The sequence below is a fragment of the Molothrus ater genome, chromosome 9 (genome assembly GCF_012460135.2).
Source record: "Molothrus ater isolate BHLD 08-10-18 breed brown headed cowbird chromosome 9, BPBGC_Mater_1.1, whole genome shotgun sequence".
In the NCBI taxonomy this organism is placed as follows: Eukaryota; Metazoa; Chordata; class Aves; order Passeriformes; family Icteridae; genus Molothrus; species Molothrus ater.
This window is the reverse complement of record NC_050486.2, coordinates 3272437-3288790: the sequence shown is the minus strand read 5'-3', so window position 1 is coordinate 3288790 and position 16354 is coordinate 3272437. Positions and strand designations below refer to the sequence as shown.

The following is a 16354-nucleotide window of genomic DNA, read 5'->3' as shown; positions in this document are numbered from 1 at the left end:
TTTTTTCCCTGCAGATTGCTGGTTTCCTGGGTGTTTTGTGGTGCCTGAGCCTGCTGGCATGTATATATGGTCAATTCACCTACATCCCCATGCAGGTGAACCCACTCATCTTGTATGGCTTCATGTTGCTTTTTCTCATCAACCCTACCAAAACCTTATATTACAAGTCCCGATTTTGGCTGCTCAAACTATTGGTAAGTATCAAAGCTGGTTGAAATAAGTAATTGTTTAAATGCTGTGGCTGAGCAGTAGCTGGGAAGTGTATACAAGTGTCACTAACCCTCAGGAAAAGAGGGATGCTGGGGGGTGCTTATACCACTGTGATTTACAGAGCAGACCTGATCAGGTGTTGACTGCAGATAGTTTTTGAGGATGGGTTTGCAGAAGCATATTCTGTTTCCTGTACCATTTGATTTGTTAACCTTCCTATAGACAGCTGCTTACAAATTTTGCATGTTTGGAAACCCTTGGCTGTCTTGCTTGTTTATTCCTTAACCTAGTGAAACAGATGGATTAGAGGCCCAGTGCTCTAAGGCAAGGTTGCATGGATGCTCCTTAGCCCAAACTGGGGTAGTGCCAACGTTGAGAGGGTTCACTAATGGAGAGAGAACCTTTGGAAAAGTCACTGCCTATAAAATTGTGCTCATGGGTGGGGTTTTTTTTCTGTTTGTGCTCTTAAACAAACTCTTTGTTTGAGATGGAGCTCTTTATTTTCCTGTAAGATAAGTCTGGTAAATTCAATGTCAATATGTGTGCTGCTTCAGTGTTCCAGTTATAGGTGGGAGCTCTGCAAGAACAGTTTTTAGCCTTGCTGGGTGACTCATGAGTTTCTTCCCAAATGGCTGTTATAGACATGCTCTTCCCCACCCTGTGCACCCTTTTAAATTGGCTTTAATCAAACTGGTTCCCTTGACACCTTCTTCTTGCTAGCACTGCTCTGAGAGCTTTGGGCAGAAGAGGGTTTGGCTGGCTGTTTTTTTTCATAGAATCATTTCAATGCCAATTAAAACAATTAACTTCATCTGGAACACAGCAAAGATGAGACACAGCATCATGCTTTGAGGACGTGTGTGCAGGTATACACACAGTGAATTAAACTCTCTGAGCTCACCTCTGTTATTTGATTTGCTGGCTTGCTGCTATGCCAGTTTCTTCCTTTGTGCCTTCCAGCACTCAGCCATCCCTCACAGAGATACCTTCAGTCCCAAGCCTCATTAGTCTGACTGCTGTCCCCTGGTGTGAGGGGAAGCACTGGATGTGCTTTAACCACATGAGCAATATCTCTGCTAATTTACCTTAATATCTTGCCAGGGTGAGATTCTCAGTCTCCACAGAGCTGTTAGGCTGTTTGCAGCTCCTGCCCTGTCCCAGTGATCTGCAGACTGTGCTGCAGTCTGAGATAGAATTGTAGGATCTTGGAATTGCCTGAGTTGGAAGGGACCTTAAAGATCATTGAGTTCCAACCCCTCTGCCACAGGCAGGGACATTTTCCACAATCTCAGGTTGCTCTGAGCCCCATCCAGCCTGGCCTTGGACACTTCCAGGGATGGGGCAGCCACAGCTTCTCTGGGCAACCTCTGCCAGGACCTCCCTACCCTCACAGGGAAGAATATCTTCCTTGAATCTAATCTAAACCTACACTCTATTAGCTTTAAGCCATTCCCCCTTATCCTGTCACTAAATGCCCTTGCAGACAGTCTCTCTCCACCAAACCTGAACCATGGAATATCTTGAGTTGGAAGGGATCCATAAGGTTCATTGAGTACCTTGAGTGTGCAGAGGCCAGTTCACCCCAAGGTCTGCTAGGGGAAAAAAGCTTCATCAAAATGCAATATCACCTTAATGGTGGGAGATGACATGGTACTTGTGTGCATTATGTGGAAGGAGGAAGGGGAAAGAAGAGGCCAGACCACATAAAGAGCAGCTTTTATTGTGTGTACTTGACCAGCTGGGTGTATTTTATTTCTCCATGCAGCTGCCAGCAGCTCTCTGGGTGAATGGAGGTTTAAATAGTGCAAGTCTTAGAACTGTTCTGCTCGCACAAAATTATGGTTGGTGAGCATTTTTCTTCACATGCTTCATATGTTTCATTTCCAGCCAAAACAAAATCTGACATATCAGGTGTAGCAGAGCATTACTGGCACTTCCAATTTTTCTGCAACCAAATCAGGGGCATGCTTGAGTGTGTTGTAGCATTTCCACATGGATCTAGGAGTCTTCCTGCCTCCCCCTGTGACCAACATCAACTGCTGGTGGAGGGTGGGATTTCTTGTGCTAAGAAGATGAGGGATGGTGAAACATCAGAATCTGAGTGAAAGAAGTTATTTAGCCTGTATTAAAGTCTAATTCCCCTGCTGGGCTCTTCTTTCTTGCCTGAGTGCTTCTAGGTGAGCATTCTTTGTGCCTTTGCTGCCAGTGAGAAGCCCCTGAGTGCCCTGATGTGGGCTGGGGAGAGCAGCTCAGGGGAGGAATTGGATCTGAGCCCAGGGAATGTCCCTGTGCCCACGCTCTCTGCAGGAGCTCCATGGCCACATGGAGCCTGTCTGTGAGAGGTGAAAAGCTAGCAAGTGCTCAGCTCAGATATCTGGCATCTCAGCACCAATTAAAAGTGCAGGGATCAGCACCAGGAAGTCTGTGCTCAGGCTGTGGAATTGTTGGCAGAGAATTGCAACTGGTTATTGAAACTGAGCTGCAGCTCTGGTGCTTTAGGACTTTATCCTTATCTGGAGGATGTTGCAGGCACTTCTCAGCTGGGAAGCCAGGAGCTGGCTGTGGTACCTCCACTGGCTTTGGGGCTGCAGCTCCAGCTGTGCCTGGGCAGCAGGCAGAAGCCACAGTGCCTGGCACATGGCATTGGAGGGTTCAGGTGGCAGCTCAGGCTCTGCAGGAGGGTTGACTCAGATGCCAGTGCCAGATATGTCACAGATCTATCTGTTGACTCCTCCTCAGCTGTAACCTGTAGGTGGAAAACTTCTATTCTCTTAAAAGTTTTATGCTGTCACCTGGAGTGCTGAAGAATTTCCCCCTAAATTAAATAACAAGAATATTATTTTTTGGTTTTTTGGGGTTTTTTTTGTTTTTTTTTCCCCAGGGAGATCTGTCTGTAAAGCTATTTTCACATTTCATTTGCTTAGCTTTGTTCATGGACAAAACAATGGTCTATGATGAAACAGATAAAGACAGTATCAGGGAGTGTTGGGAAAAAGGAGGAAAGAGCTTTTGTAAGGGGAGGCTGGTGTGGTTTTTGACCTCTTGTTCTGCAGCTGGGACCTTTCAAAAGAGCCCTCCCTAAAGGCTGGCCTTGTTTGACCCATGGGAATAGGTGCCATCCAACATGAGCACAGAGCTTTCTGGGTCAAGATCCATATCTGCTTTATGCCACTAACTCTTAATCCCCTATTTGGCTTTGAAATTTTAGGAGCAGAGCCTTAAATCTGCATTACAGGCTGATGGGGGTGTGTCAGTCCTTTCCTGGCTTTGTGCAGCTGTGCACCCTTCAGGTTAATAAGGAGAGCAGTATAAAAGATCAGTGTTAGCCTGTGCTTTCATTAATTTAAAGGTTCATAAATCCCAGAATGACCGGATGGTGCTGGTGCCTTCTCTGTGAGAAATTGGCCATTAGTAACTACAACTAACTGGGTAGGGAGAGGGGTAATCAAAGGTAATGGAGCAGAAAACTGTCTGCTTTGGAAGGAGCAAAACTGCTCTTCAAGCCTAGAGGGAAAGTGGACTGGGATTGAGGGGGAGTCCAACTGACAGGCAATAGGATTTCCTCTGCCTTTTCTTTCACCCTTTCCCTGCTGGAGGCTTTGGCAGACTCAGTAACAATCCTCACTGTCACAACTTCTAACTCCAAAGAACAACTCAGGAGTTAAGTAAACCAAGGCATGACCAGACTAATGGCTGTGCTGAGGGTCTAAATCCAACTGACATTAAGTGTGAGGGGGAAGGTAAACGTGGAAGATGTCAATGGACACAATGTAAGTGCCTGAAAGAAAGTGCTGATCAAAGTGAGGGGCAGTGAGAGAAATGGAACTGTGTAGAGCTCTTAAATGGAGACTGGGAGTTTCTGGGAAAGAGCTTGGTTAGAGGAGACTGGGCTGTTCTGCCAGTAAAAAACAAAAGGCTGGGGGGCACAGGAATAGATGCATACAGGAGGAGGAAAGCAGGAATGTTCTTTGTACTGGAAGCAAGGAGACAGTTGTCCTTTTTTGTCAACAGGAGCAAAAGGTCAGCAATAAATCTTCAACCATTTCTGTTATTTCCATATTTGTTCAGTTCTGTGATATCCTGCCACTGCATTTGGATGCCTTTGACACAGCCATGAATTATTCTTGCTTTGTTTTTCTTGACAGTTTCGAGTGTTCACTGCTCCCTTCCACAAGGTAGGCTTTGCAGATTTCTGGCTGGCTGATCAGCTCAACAGCCTGGTGGTGATACTTATGGATTTGGAATACATGATCTGCTTCTACAGCTTTGAGGTTCAGTGGGAGGACAATGCTGGACTTCTGGCAGATACAGGTAATGCTGATGAGCCCTGGGAATGGGGTCAAAATGACCTGAGAAACACAGAGCCAGGCAGCTTCCTAATTGTCTGTTTTAAAGAGGGTTATTAATAGTACAGGAAACCAAAATAATTGGCATTCCTTGTAAATGTGGCATTAGAGAGATTCTCCCCTTTGTTACTTCCATCCAGAGAAATGGAATTTCACATCAGTGTTCATTTCCTAATCCAGTCATTTGGCTTGATGTCTAAATCCATCAAAGAATTTAGACACAGCACTCCTGATTGGAAAGAGAAATCCATTTTCTTGGCATTGTTGTTTTATTTCATAGTAGTTTAACCATGTATTTGCCTTTAGCCTCTTCCTGTTGCTCATCATGAGAATCCTGAGCTGGTTGAGCTCAGCTTTCTGTACTGTAGCCTGGTTCTTACAGGCTCCATTCCAAAGCAAGAGAGGATGGAGAAGCTCCTTGGTGCCACCTCTTACTTGATTGGAGTTGATGCTGCTCTGCCAGGGCTGGCCATGCCCTGTCTTCCTTTATTTTCTAGCCAGAAGGAACACAGAGCTGGAATGTGAATTTTGACTTTGGCCTTCCCAGTGGCAAAACAGTACCTGTCTCCTCACTGTTAACTTTCCATTTTAAGCAGTGACTGCTGGCAAATCATATTGTCTGATGGTTTTGACACTTGCTGAGAGAATTTGCTGTATGCTTCAATAAGCATCAGTGTTCACTTTGTTCTCCCAATCTGTCTGATCTTCCCCTTCTTTTTAAGAGACAGCGTTGCGAGCAGCTAAATATTTACTTATTAAAAATAAAATTAAAATACATAAAGCAACTGTGTGCATAACAATTTGTCCTCTTCCAATTTGAGCAGTGGAATGATAGCATAGTGGTTTGGGATAAATATGAGCTAATAATGTGTCTCCCTTAGTGTGAATAAGAACCAAATGAATGTTAGGCAGCAGGGTGTTTGGTTTAGATGTTGTGCTGAGACAGCAGAAGAATATGGAGTTCTTGGGGAGTTCCAGGAAAAGCTGAGGGTTTCCTGGCCATTGCCTTAATAAAAAGAAGGCTTTCAAACATGGAGGATGGGACACAATGGCATTGTGGTGTGGTTGCTTCTCATCTCAGTTTTTGAAACCATACTATGCCTTGCCTTTGCTTTTTGAAAAACAAAGTGAAAAACACCAAACCCAGTCCCATACTGAAATGTGTTTTTTCCTATTACAATGCACAAAGAAAATAGGTCAAGGACATCTTTGGCAAAGTAGCCTTTTAGAGCTGTCCTGCAGAGTTTCTAAGTGCTCTGCCATTTATGCACAAAAATCCAGTGTCAAAGGCCTTTTGTAATTCCATCCTTAATTTGATTATTCACAGTCCTGCCAACAGCGCTGAGCACATTTAAAAATAGATAATTTCTAATCTAGCATGTTGGTTATACTGGCAGGATGAGGGAGTTAGATGGTGATCTCTCTGGATGTGTTATTGATGTCACCTGAACACCTCCAAGATGGAATATTGAGCTACTTTGGGCTTCTTGCTGTTTATGTGCCTCAGTACCAGCTGCTGATGGGGAATCACTGCCATAAAATGACATTGCAGATGGGAAGACAAAAACAGTTCTTACACTTACTAACTGTTTGCCTTAACAGCTTCAACTCCTGTTTTTCTTGCAGATAATCAGATTTGTAACAGCTACTCCTACGGAGTGAGAGCAGTTGTCCAGTGCATCCCTGCTTGGTTGCGATTCATCCAGTGCCTGCGCCGTTACCGCGATAACAAACGGGCCTTTCATCTGGTTAACGCTGGAAAATATTCCACCACCTTCTTCGTGGTGACATTTGCAGCCCTCTACAGCACTCACAAAGGTATTGGTGGCTTTGGAGAATCCTGTGCAGCTCCTGGGGTTTGCTTTTTTACGTGAGAGAAGCTCAGAATCTGGCATCCCATTTAAACGTGAGCTTCTTGTGTTTTGGCACCTGTGAAACATCTCTGGGGAAAGGCAGGGGCCTGCCCAGCTTGTAAAGAGTGTTTCAAGATCTTATTTTAGGTGTTTTTCACATCCCTGGTCTGCTTAAAATTGCACTTAGGGAGTGGGGGAGGGAACTTTTAGGTTTGTCTTTTGAAAGCTGAAATACCTGTCAGGTTCTGCTGTGAAGGGAGGCAAATAGGAGGGATATAGATGAGGAAAGGGATAGCACAGCAAATACTTCTCTCTTAACATTCATGAATATTTAACCTGGATCATCTAAATAATCCGTCCATCATTCCTAAATGTGAGGGCATGTGCACAGTGCCAGGAAAAAATGCTCTCTCTGATTTTCCTGTGTGATTCTATCCATGTTTTTTCAGCAGCTGGTAAGGAGTTGTTTCCAATCCATTTAACTGCAGATTGAGCTCTGATCCCTGAAGTTCCTCATCTCCCTGGAAACGACAATTACTCGATTCTACTCTTGTTCTGAAGGAAAAAGCTTTTAGTTTCTGCACTTCAGGCAGTCGCCCTGCCCTGCCTTTTATTGTTCTGAAGCCCTAAAAGCTGTATTCTTTCATTTGAGAATATCTCCCTTCTATATACCCAGAAATTAGCAACCACACACAGTCCTAAGCAATTACTTAGCCTGAAATATTCCTGTGGTGAGGCAGGGAGAAGTGTTGAAGGCATGATTCTAGTTAACATGCTGGGTTTTTTGGAGGGGTGGCAAGGTTGTTAGAAACCTTCCTGTGGCCAAGAACTGTCTGCTTTGACATAGCTGGGTCCAGTGTCACACTGATGATGTTTGTCAGTGTATTTTAATGGCAGGGAGGGGCAGTGGCCCAAGCTGGCTGAAGGCTGGGAGTTGGGCTCTGTATCCAGAGCTGGTGTGGGAGCATCCTCTGGGAGCATCCCTTGTGCATCTCCTCCCCGCTGCCCTGTCCCTGAAGCTTGTTCCTGTTTTAACTTGTTTGCTCAGTGACATTCTGCAGCCCTGCAGTCCAGTTAGTCACCACTGCCAGAGCCTGGGATGATTCCCTGGCTCCAGAATCACTGCATACATCTTCTGTAGCCAGAGCTGCTCTGGGGAGGCTGACTAATGCTTCTGCCTCCCTCAGGGGGGACACATTGCCAGAGCCTTCGGTTGGGGTAGGGTTGTGTCTTGGTTTGAAAAGCCAGGTGTCTGCTAAGGAAGGCAGGAGCCTCCCTTGAAATGGAAAATGTAAACCCCCTCCCTCTGAATTATTGTGATTTTGAAACTAAGAGGCTCTCAGGCAAAGATATGGGAGTAGGAGTAATAGTTCTTTACTAGGAAAATTAAAATACAAATGCAATAGTACAAGCAAACAAAAAAACCCCACTGCCAGAGTGAGAGCAGTCCCTGTCCCCCTGTGTGTCAGGGGGTGGCACAGCCCCATCCCATGGGGGCTCAGCCCTCCTGCAGTGCCAGCTGTGGCTCTGCTGGAGCAGGGATCCTGCACAAGGGGGGAGTTTTCCTCTGCAGCTCCAGGGCTGCTGGAGATGGGCCTGGGCTCCCTCTGGCCATGCAGGGCAGCAGAAGCTGCTCCTCTGGGAATGCACTGGGCAAAGGCTGCTGGGCTGTCCCAAAGCTCAGATTGGATCCAGGTAGGAATGCTTGGCTCCTCCCCTGGGCGGAGCATCTCCCCATGGGATGATGGGATTGGATCAGCCATGCAGGGACACTCACTGGCCAGGGACAGAAGATAATTAATAATTAATGGCCCATGAACAGAAGATAATTAATAATTAATGGCCCATGGACAGAAGAGATCTCCTTGAGGGAGGATTGGCTGTGGGAGAGATAAAGAAAACTGCCCAGTGAACAGCAGAGAACTGCCCCAGCTCTGACAGAGGGCAATAAAATACACACAATCCTTCAGCCCAGGACAGGTTGGACCCAAGAGGAGAGCCAGCCTCTGTCAAAAGGCCCTGTTGAAGAGTTTGACCTCTTTCCACCGCCCTTGAAGCTTTTCATCCGTGCCAGTGTTGCTACCCTGGTTCTGGTCACTGCCACACATAACTGGTGTCCCCTTTCCCAGCCTGGCAGGGAGTGGGCTGTAATGAGGTGTTTATGAGCCTTGTTGCAGTTGCTGTGAGACATTCCTGACTCCCAGCTTTTGTCTGTCCAGTTTTGTCAGTGGCACATTGTTGCTGGTGTCTTACAAAAAAAACAAAATCTTTGGAAGCTTCATGGCCTTTGGAAATTACATGTTAGCAGAGATTTGTAAATGTAACTGTGCTGGCTTTTCAGAGGGCTGCCTAAAGCCCTGCACATGTCCCCTCAGGCCTGTAGGCTGTTCCCATCCTGCCATAAGCACACTTTCTAGTGTGCTGTACCTGTTAAGAAGCCAATTTTATCAAAGGGCTTTACATAGATCAGCAGTTTGTTTGGAACTTGGAATCAGACCATTTATCATGAAGTTGTTATGATGCTGCAGTTGAAAATAGATGTGCTGCTCACACACATCTCCTCTGTGTCTGCCCAAGGATAGCAAACACCCCTCTCTTACCTCCTAAACATCTGTTGGGGGGAGCTGTGTGTTCTGACGAAAGTGCTGCCCAAAACAGGTGGAGATCCTTGCTCCTCAGACCTGCTCTAAATTTCAGTAACAAACCTATTAGTTTCTGTGGTATCAAGAGTTTTAGTTTAACAGTCTTCCATGCCTGTGCTTGTAAGCCTATGACTTACCCCTCTGGAATGACAGCTTTTGGCTGCCAGGAGGAGAGGGCAATCCCTGCCCTTTCCTTGGGCCATCAGGTAATGGACTCCAGTGCCTGTTCTCCACTTGGGAGGCCTGGGGACATCACAGTCCTCTGAGAAGGCTCATCTTCCTTCCTTCATTTGAACTCTGGATAGCTTGTAGCTGCTCTGTGGGTTAAAGTCAGTGCCTGCCAGCCCTGTGAAGATGGGCTGTGTGGTTGGGAGGGTTTGCTGGTGTGGAGAACAGCTAATTCATACACAGTGCACTGGCAGCACTCTGTGTTTTCCTGGGCTTGCTGCTGGAAAACAACTCAAACAAAACAAATGTAGAAATGCCACCTTATTAAGTGATGTTTCTGTTCTAGTCCTGTGTGGTATTCCCTACTCCAAATGTCCTCTAGTGAAGGATTCCCCCAGTAGCACCATGTACTGTGGGCTCTTGACAAGTATCTATTTCCCCAAAATATCCCTGTTTAATAATTCATATTGCTCAGGCAGTGCATAATTCTGACTCTTTCTTCCCTGGGAGAAGCCATTTCCTTACTTTCCTTCCCTTGGATTTAGATGCAGGGTGCAATTTTCCCTGCTAATTGCAGTTTGGATGTCAGACTGCTCAGACAGCAAAGTGAATTCTGTTAGGATTTTGCTCTGAAACTTGCAATGCTGTTGGTCTGGGACCAGACCAGCTTTACAGGGGTAACTCCAAGCTGTCATCTCGATATTCAGGAATCACTGGGATTAGTGAAGCAAATGGGAGAGGAGCTACCCCAGAACATAATTCTGGAGCAAGCAGGCGTAGATGAGCGCAGACTCCAGCACGGCTCGCAAGCACAGCCACGTTTCAGGGATGACAACAACAACACGAGGACAACTGTTGCTGAGTTCCCAGAGGAGGAATTCTCAGTATTTTTATCTCTCCCAAAGGAATGGGAAGCAAAGGCCGTGTTCTGTAAATAAAGTGCTGCAGGGTGTGTTTGCTCAGGCAAATGAGGCATGGCTGTAACTCGAAGCTACCTGGCAACCGGGGAGCCTGCTCTGTCCCCTTCTTTCCCACCCTTGCTTTGCACTAAGGAGCTCAGTGCTGGCATTAAGTTCCCTGCCAGTGCTGAGTAGCTTTCCCCAGAGCCAGCCAACAGAGTATTACATTGCCTTATTTAATCCCTAGGGAAACCTACGTGCTGCTGGGGAAGCAGATGATTAAGCCCAAGCCTGCGGCGGAATATTCAGCCCGAGCGCGGCGTTGTTTTGACACGCAACTGCTTTCTGCTGTGTTTTCACTCTGCCAAAGGCAGATGTGCTCTGCTTGACAAGTGCACCACTAAAGAGGCTCCCACTTCAGTCCACATTATCACAGCATTTGTAGAATCATAGAGTGGTTTGGCTTGGAAGGGACTTTAAAGATCATGGAGTTCCAACGCCCATACTTTACACTATCCCAGGTTGCTCCAAGCCCTGTCCAACCTGACCTTTGAACACTTCCAGGGATGTGTTCCACAGCCTGTTCCAGGGCCTCACTACCCTCACAGGGAAGAATTTCTTCATCACATCTAATCTAACCCCGCCCTCTGTCAGTTTGTAGCTGTTCCCTTTTGTCCTGTCACTCCAGACCCTTGTCCAAAGTCCCTCTCTAGCTCTCTTTGAGCCCCTTTAGGCACTGGAAGAGGCTCTAAGGTTTCACCAGAGCCATCTGGTCACCTCTCCAGGCTGAACACTCCCAGCTCCCTCAGCATGTCCCCATAGCAGAGGTGCTTCATCCCTCTGAGCATCTTCATGGCCTCCTCTGGACTCACTCCAGCAGGTCCATGTCCTCCTTACACTGAGGAGATCCCAGAGAGGGACATCCATGGGCCTCTCTTCTTGTAAAAATTGTGCTTGCATTAAAGAAGGCACACTGACATGTCTGGAATAGCCAGCTTTGGTTTCACTCCTCACTCAGACCTGACTCAGGCTGTGTAGGATAGGGTTGTTATATTTAGGTGTTCAGCTCTTCTAAGAAACAGTTGTGTTGTACTACTCAAGGAGTGCTGGTCACTTCTGAAGCTTCAGTCATGATTTTTGCTCCAACTTTATTCCTTTTAAAATGAGATACGGTTTTGCTGCTCACAGTTTTCTCACCTTGATGCAGCTTGCTCACATGGTGTCATTGGAAATACCAAAATATTGGTTTGGCTTCTATGTTTGAAGAACTGAGCTTCTTAAGTGCCTCTCTTTCATAATTTTCTTGTTTTGTGGGATTTACTGGTTCAGTGTGACCATTTTTTGTTTACCTTGCTATTGGCTGTGTGGGATTTTATCCTTTAACTGAAAGGCAGGATGGTTTATGGACATTGTCAGTTTGATTCACACACCTTATTCAATGAAATCCTTGTGGTCGAGGTAGAATCCTGCTATTATTGACCTCTGAATTATTCCAAAGTTAATCAACATGGCCTGGAAGCTTGAGTAGGCATCTCTTCTTCCATCCTGCTCCCAGTTTTTCCAGGTACTCCCAATGAGCCTGCTGAACACCAGTTGCCATTGGCTTGGGGTGCCCTGGAGAGCCCTAGATTGGTCTAAGATAATGGAACTGCCATGCACTTTCTCATTAAACAGCCCAGGAAATTGGCAGTAATTAAAAATGCTGAAGTTAACTAAATAGGGCTGTCTCTGAAGGGCAGCACTTCTATCTGTGCTCTCCCCATCACTTCAGAAAGAGGCTTCTCTGCAGTAATGTCTAATTTATGATTTTTAAAGGCAGCCCTAAGAGAAAAGGGCCACGGAATAGAGATGTGGAGTGTCAAGGCAAAAACCATCCTGTGATTAATGGAAGGTGTTGGACTGTCCCTTATTAATAGAGAGCTTCAAGCAGGTCTGACCAGAGGAAGATGAATGGGAAATGTGCAGCTTTTGGAAAATGCAGTGGAAGATTCCCAGGTCTCTCCCTGCTGCCCGCTCCTCATCGATCAGGATGGCTTTGGCCATTCCCAGCGGTGACAGCACATCACACTGGGACAGGTCACTGCTCCTGCCACACTCTGTCCCCTGCAGGGCCCTGAGGAGGGCTCTGACTTCTCTACAAATGTAGACTCTTGGCTAAAAGAAGATATGAGATGTTGCCTCTTGACAGTTCTTCACTGTTTCTTTGCTCAAATTGTACTCAGAGGCAACTGCAGAGGTTTCTGGTCACCATCATCTGATGGTGATGCACAGCAGGCTGGGGTGACATCCAGCTGTGCCCTCGGGGGCTGCAGGAGGTACCTGGCTGCACCTGAGCTCTGTGGGTGGTTGGTTGTGTCACTTAGCCCCGGTCATTGCTGTGTTAGAAGCTGCAGGTTGCTGGTGGGTGGGACAATAAAGCACTTTAGTGATCCTACATGCTTACAGCAGGAAACAGTGAGGGGATGTGGGAGCTGGGACTGAAATGACAGCAGTGCAACAGTGCATAGTCCCACAAATGAGATAGATAAGTTCATTTTTAGGGGGTGGGACAGGGCAAAATAAGTGGACATGTAGAATTTTTGTAAGCACAAAACTTAAAAAAAAATCACAAAAGAATGAAGCAAGCAGCATTTATGAGACCTTGTTCCCTTACTTGTGTGTTGGTACAAGACCTCCTATCTCTCCCCCTCTTCCTCAGCACTGAAAGAGCTGTCAGCATTTGATTTAGGAGTCACAAGAGCCTTATAGAGTGCTTGGATTGACTTCTTGAAGTAAAACAAACTTTGTAATGGGATTAACTGGCTTCTTTCTTAATACTTGCCGTTTTCACACGCCTTCCCTTAGTACAGCACACTGGCAGCTCCACCAGGATGATTATTTGGAGCCAAAACATGCACAGTCTGTCACATTGCTGGGAGCTAGGATGAGTTTTTGTCTGCAACCCTGTCATCCCGTGCCCAGGAGGCCTCCAGTAATGAGTTGTGTTCATTAGGCAGTCTTTCTGATCCTCTCCATCAGAGGCAGCAGTGTCATTAGTGAGGAATTGGGAGGCATTGCCATGGGCAAACATTTCTCATCCTGCCCTCTGACCTCCTCAGGGCTCTGTGGTACCCTGGTTTCTCCTGGTTTCCTGTTAGCTCAGCTGATTGCTGACACCCAGCCCAGTATCCCAGGGATGGTGCTTGGGGTAGAGCTGGGAGCATCCCTGGAATGCTGCAGCAGGAACAGCCACATTTTATTTTTAATTTTGGTTTTACTAATTGTTAATATTTAGTATGTTTTACATACTAATGTTGGTCTTTTACTTTTAAAATAATTTCTTTCTTTTTAAATGTGATCTTTACTTTTAGTTGTTTTAATGAGTTCTTACCCAAAAGTGCCTTTGGAGAGTTGGGTATATACAAAAACTTAGGAATCTTCACTTGTTTTCTAAGTTTATATTTTGATGGTTTGTAAAAATATGCTTTTTTAGGTTGGTTAGTTGCCCCCTTACTATAACATAATTATTTGTTATAGGTATTGTTTTATTAAATATTTATTTATTTAAGGTTTTATTTATTGAGTATGTTGCCTCCATGTCTACTAAAATTTCATTTTCTTAGTCTTTATTTTTTTACTTTAACTTTTTGCTTTAATTTAAAAGTCTTAAAAATAGGTTGAGTACACTCAGTTTTAGTTATTTTTGTTTGGTTTCTTAAATTATTTGAAACTTTCTTTTTTAATTATTTAAATACTTATTTTTTGCTTTTTATGACTGCTTGTTACTAAAATTTTTATAGCTCTCTGAGTAGCTTTTGGGTTTTTTTAGAATAGCACAAATGTCACTTAATATGCCTTTGTGTTAAAGGTGGCTGGGGAAATGGGACTGCTAATGAATGAGGTGTAAGTTAAAAGGGTGACCTACTGATTCTTAATTTCACAGACACTTAAGGTGGGAAGCCTGACCCTTTTTTTAATGGAACATTTTAAGGAAAGCAAGTGGCTGCATTACAAGCAATCTTCCTGTCAGATACACACAGGTCTGGAGTCTGTGGTGGTGCAGAAATGTAGGAGATGCAGTCATCTAACAGTTTTTCTCTTTTGCTTTTAAAAGAAGTAAATTTTGAAAGAATTTGCTGTTGGATGTCAAAGTACTATAGAGGTAGGAGATGACATTGTGTCTCCATCCCCATGCTATTGATTTCTGATCAGATATTCTTATTAGTGAGACTTCTGGCAAATGTTCTAATTGGAAACCCCATCCTTCTCAAGGTAGAGATGAAACCTTCTCTAACAGCACTTCTCAAAAGCTAAAGGAGGCACCAGAAAAGAACCAGCTCCACTCTCAGCCATGGCTGATATGCTTCCTCCTGTTTGCAGCTAAATCACACTTGTCACTTGGTGAGGTACAAGCCAGGAGTTTGCTGCCATGTCTTCAAATTAGACACAAACCAATGCAAACCTGCAGAGGGTTTTTAATCCAAACACGATTTTGGGATTTCCCTGCTCTGTAAATGTAGACTCTTGGCTAAAAGAAGATATGAGATGTTGCCTCTTGACAGTTCTTCGCTGCTGCTTTGCTTAAATTGTGCCCCGAGGCGACTGCAGAGGTTTGCACAATCCAAGGGGAGGTTCTTTGGGAAAAGTCAGTGTTTGGCAGGGCCCATCAGCTCTCCACAGTCCTGTCTGTGCTCCTGTGAGTTATTTTTGCCTTTTAACTGCATCAAGTCCCCTGTCATGTCCTGCTTCTGCCATTGATCAGTGCTAAACAGCAGGACGTGCTGGCTGGGCAGAAAGGCAGCTCTCCCCACTCATTAAGAGATCTAATTACTGAGTGGAGAGGTGTTGCTGTGCTTTGAGCACTGAGATGTTAGACAAATGCTTGGGGATGTCACTCTGATGGCAGTTCTTATGTAGATAAGTCACTTCTGGCTGTCACCCTGCTCTGTGGTGTGCTGGGATGGACTTAATGGGCACACAGCATCCCTAGGCCTGCTCAGAGCTGCCTTGCACACTAAATACATTTGTGCTTTGCTTCTGCCCAAATCTGTGATTGAGGCTGCCTTTGGCAGGCCTGGACTGGGAGCTGTTTAGTTGGCAGAGTTGCTGTGGCTGGGTTGTTGCTGTTCTGTGTAGCAGGGCTTACCTGGCTGTGTTCCCTGATAACCTGCAGCTGTTATCAGAGCCCTCCCCATCAGCACAACCCACGGTGGGTGACAAGCCAGGAATGCTTATCAAGGGCCATTGTGCTCTTATCCAGCCCTTCAATAATACATGGCATTGATTTTTGCTGTGTTGAATACTATATAGTGTTTACATTCCCCAGAATAATTCAGCAGGGTAAACAGCTGAATTCTTTGGAGGTAAAGTCAATATTAACAGCATTCAGGAGAGCACTGGCTGTCTCTCTTTGATGGAAAGCAGCCTTTTCTCTTGCCTGTGCTTCCAGTGGGCTGTGATTTCTGCAGAGCAGTGCTCCCTCAGAATGCCAGTCAGATTCTGTGGCCCCTGGGGCTGGTCTGGGGATCCAGGATATTGCCTATCAGCACTTTTTGCAGGCAGTAAATTCTGCTGCTGCAAGTGCCTTTGGCTATTTTCTGGGACTGTGGCCATTCACAGCTTCAGTTCAAAGGTGGAAGCCATCCATTATTTATCTAGTTGACCTTCTGGAGCAATTTGAGGTGTATTTGTGCAGAGGATCTGCTGGAATTGCATGTTACAGGGTAAACTGAGGATGCTAATGGAAATTGTGTGGTGAAGGCTGCAAACAGCTCTTGTGGCACGCAGCTTCCCACAGGCTTTGTGGCAAGTGGAGGAGCACTGTGGACTCAGATAGCCTCTGACATAAGTGCACACCTCCAGGCTGCAGGCATGGCAGTGAGAGCACTGAAATCAGCCCATCCTCAGGCTCTGAGCTGCACCTGCAGCTTCAGAGGTTTTGTGCTGCTGCTGTTTTGTCCTGCACGTGCTGCTTTGAGTAACAGCAGCTCAGGAGGTTGCTCTGTGGTGGTGCCCTTTGGAGCATGGAGCAGGAAGGTCCTTCATGCCTCCTTTGGGGAGATGTCGCTGGTACCATGGGGTACTGAAAACTTCCTCTTTTTTCCTTCCTGGAGAGGCTGAGATCTGCCAGAGTGCTTCTCTCATCCAGAGCCTCTCTCTCTCTCATGGTTTTTGGTGTTTTCTAGCACCTCATTAAACAAAGAAAAAACACACAGGATTAAACAGTTCCTGCTTAAATAGACCCTGACATCATCATA

The 16354-nt window shown here is 45.7% G+C and overlaps 1 protein-coding gene across 1 annotated transcript in view; it reads left to right on the top strand.

Annotated features, from left to right (window-relative positions):
• The window catches only part of XPR1 (xenotropic and polytropic retrovirus receptor 1), a 115268-nt gene that overhangs the window by 86148 nt on the left and 12766 nt on the right, over nucleotides 1–16354 (top strand). The window contains exons 9-11 of the mRNA XM_036387554.2: nucleotides 15–194; nucleotides 4356–4521; nucleotides 6183–6374. Coding sequence (XP_036243447.1) covers nucleotides 15–194; nucleotides 4356–4521; nucleotides 6183–6374 — 538 coding nt within the window. The remainder of the gene's footprint in view (nucleotides 1–14; nucleotides 195–4355; nucleotides 4522–6182; nucleotides 6375–16354) is intronic.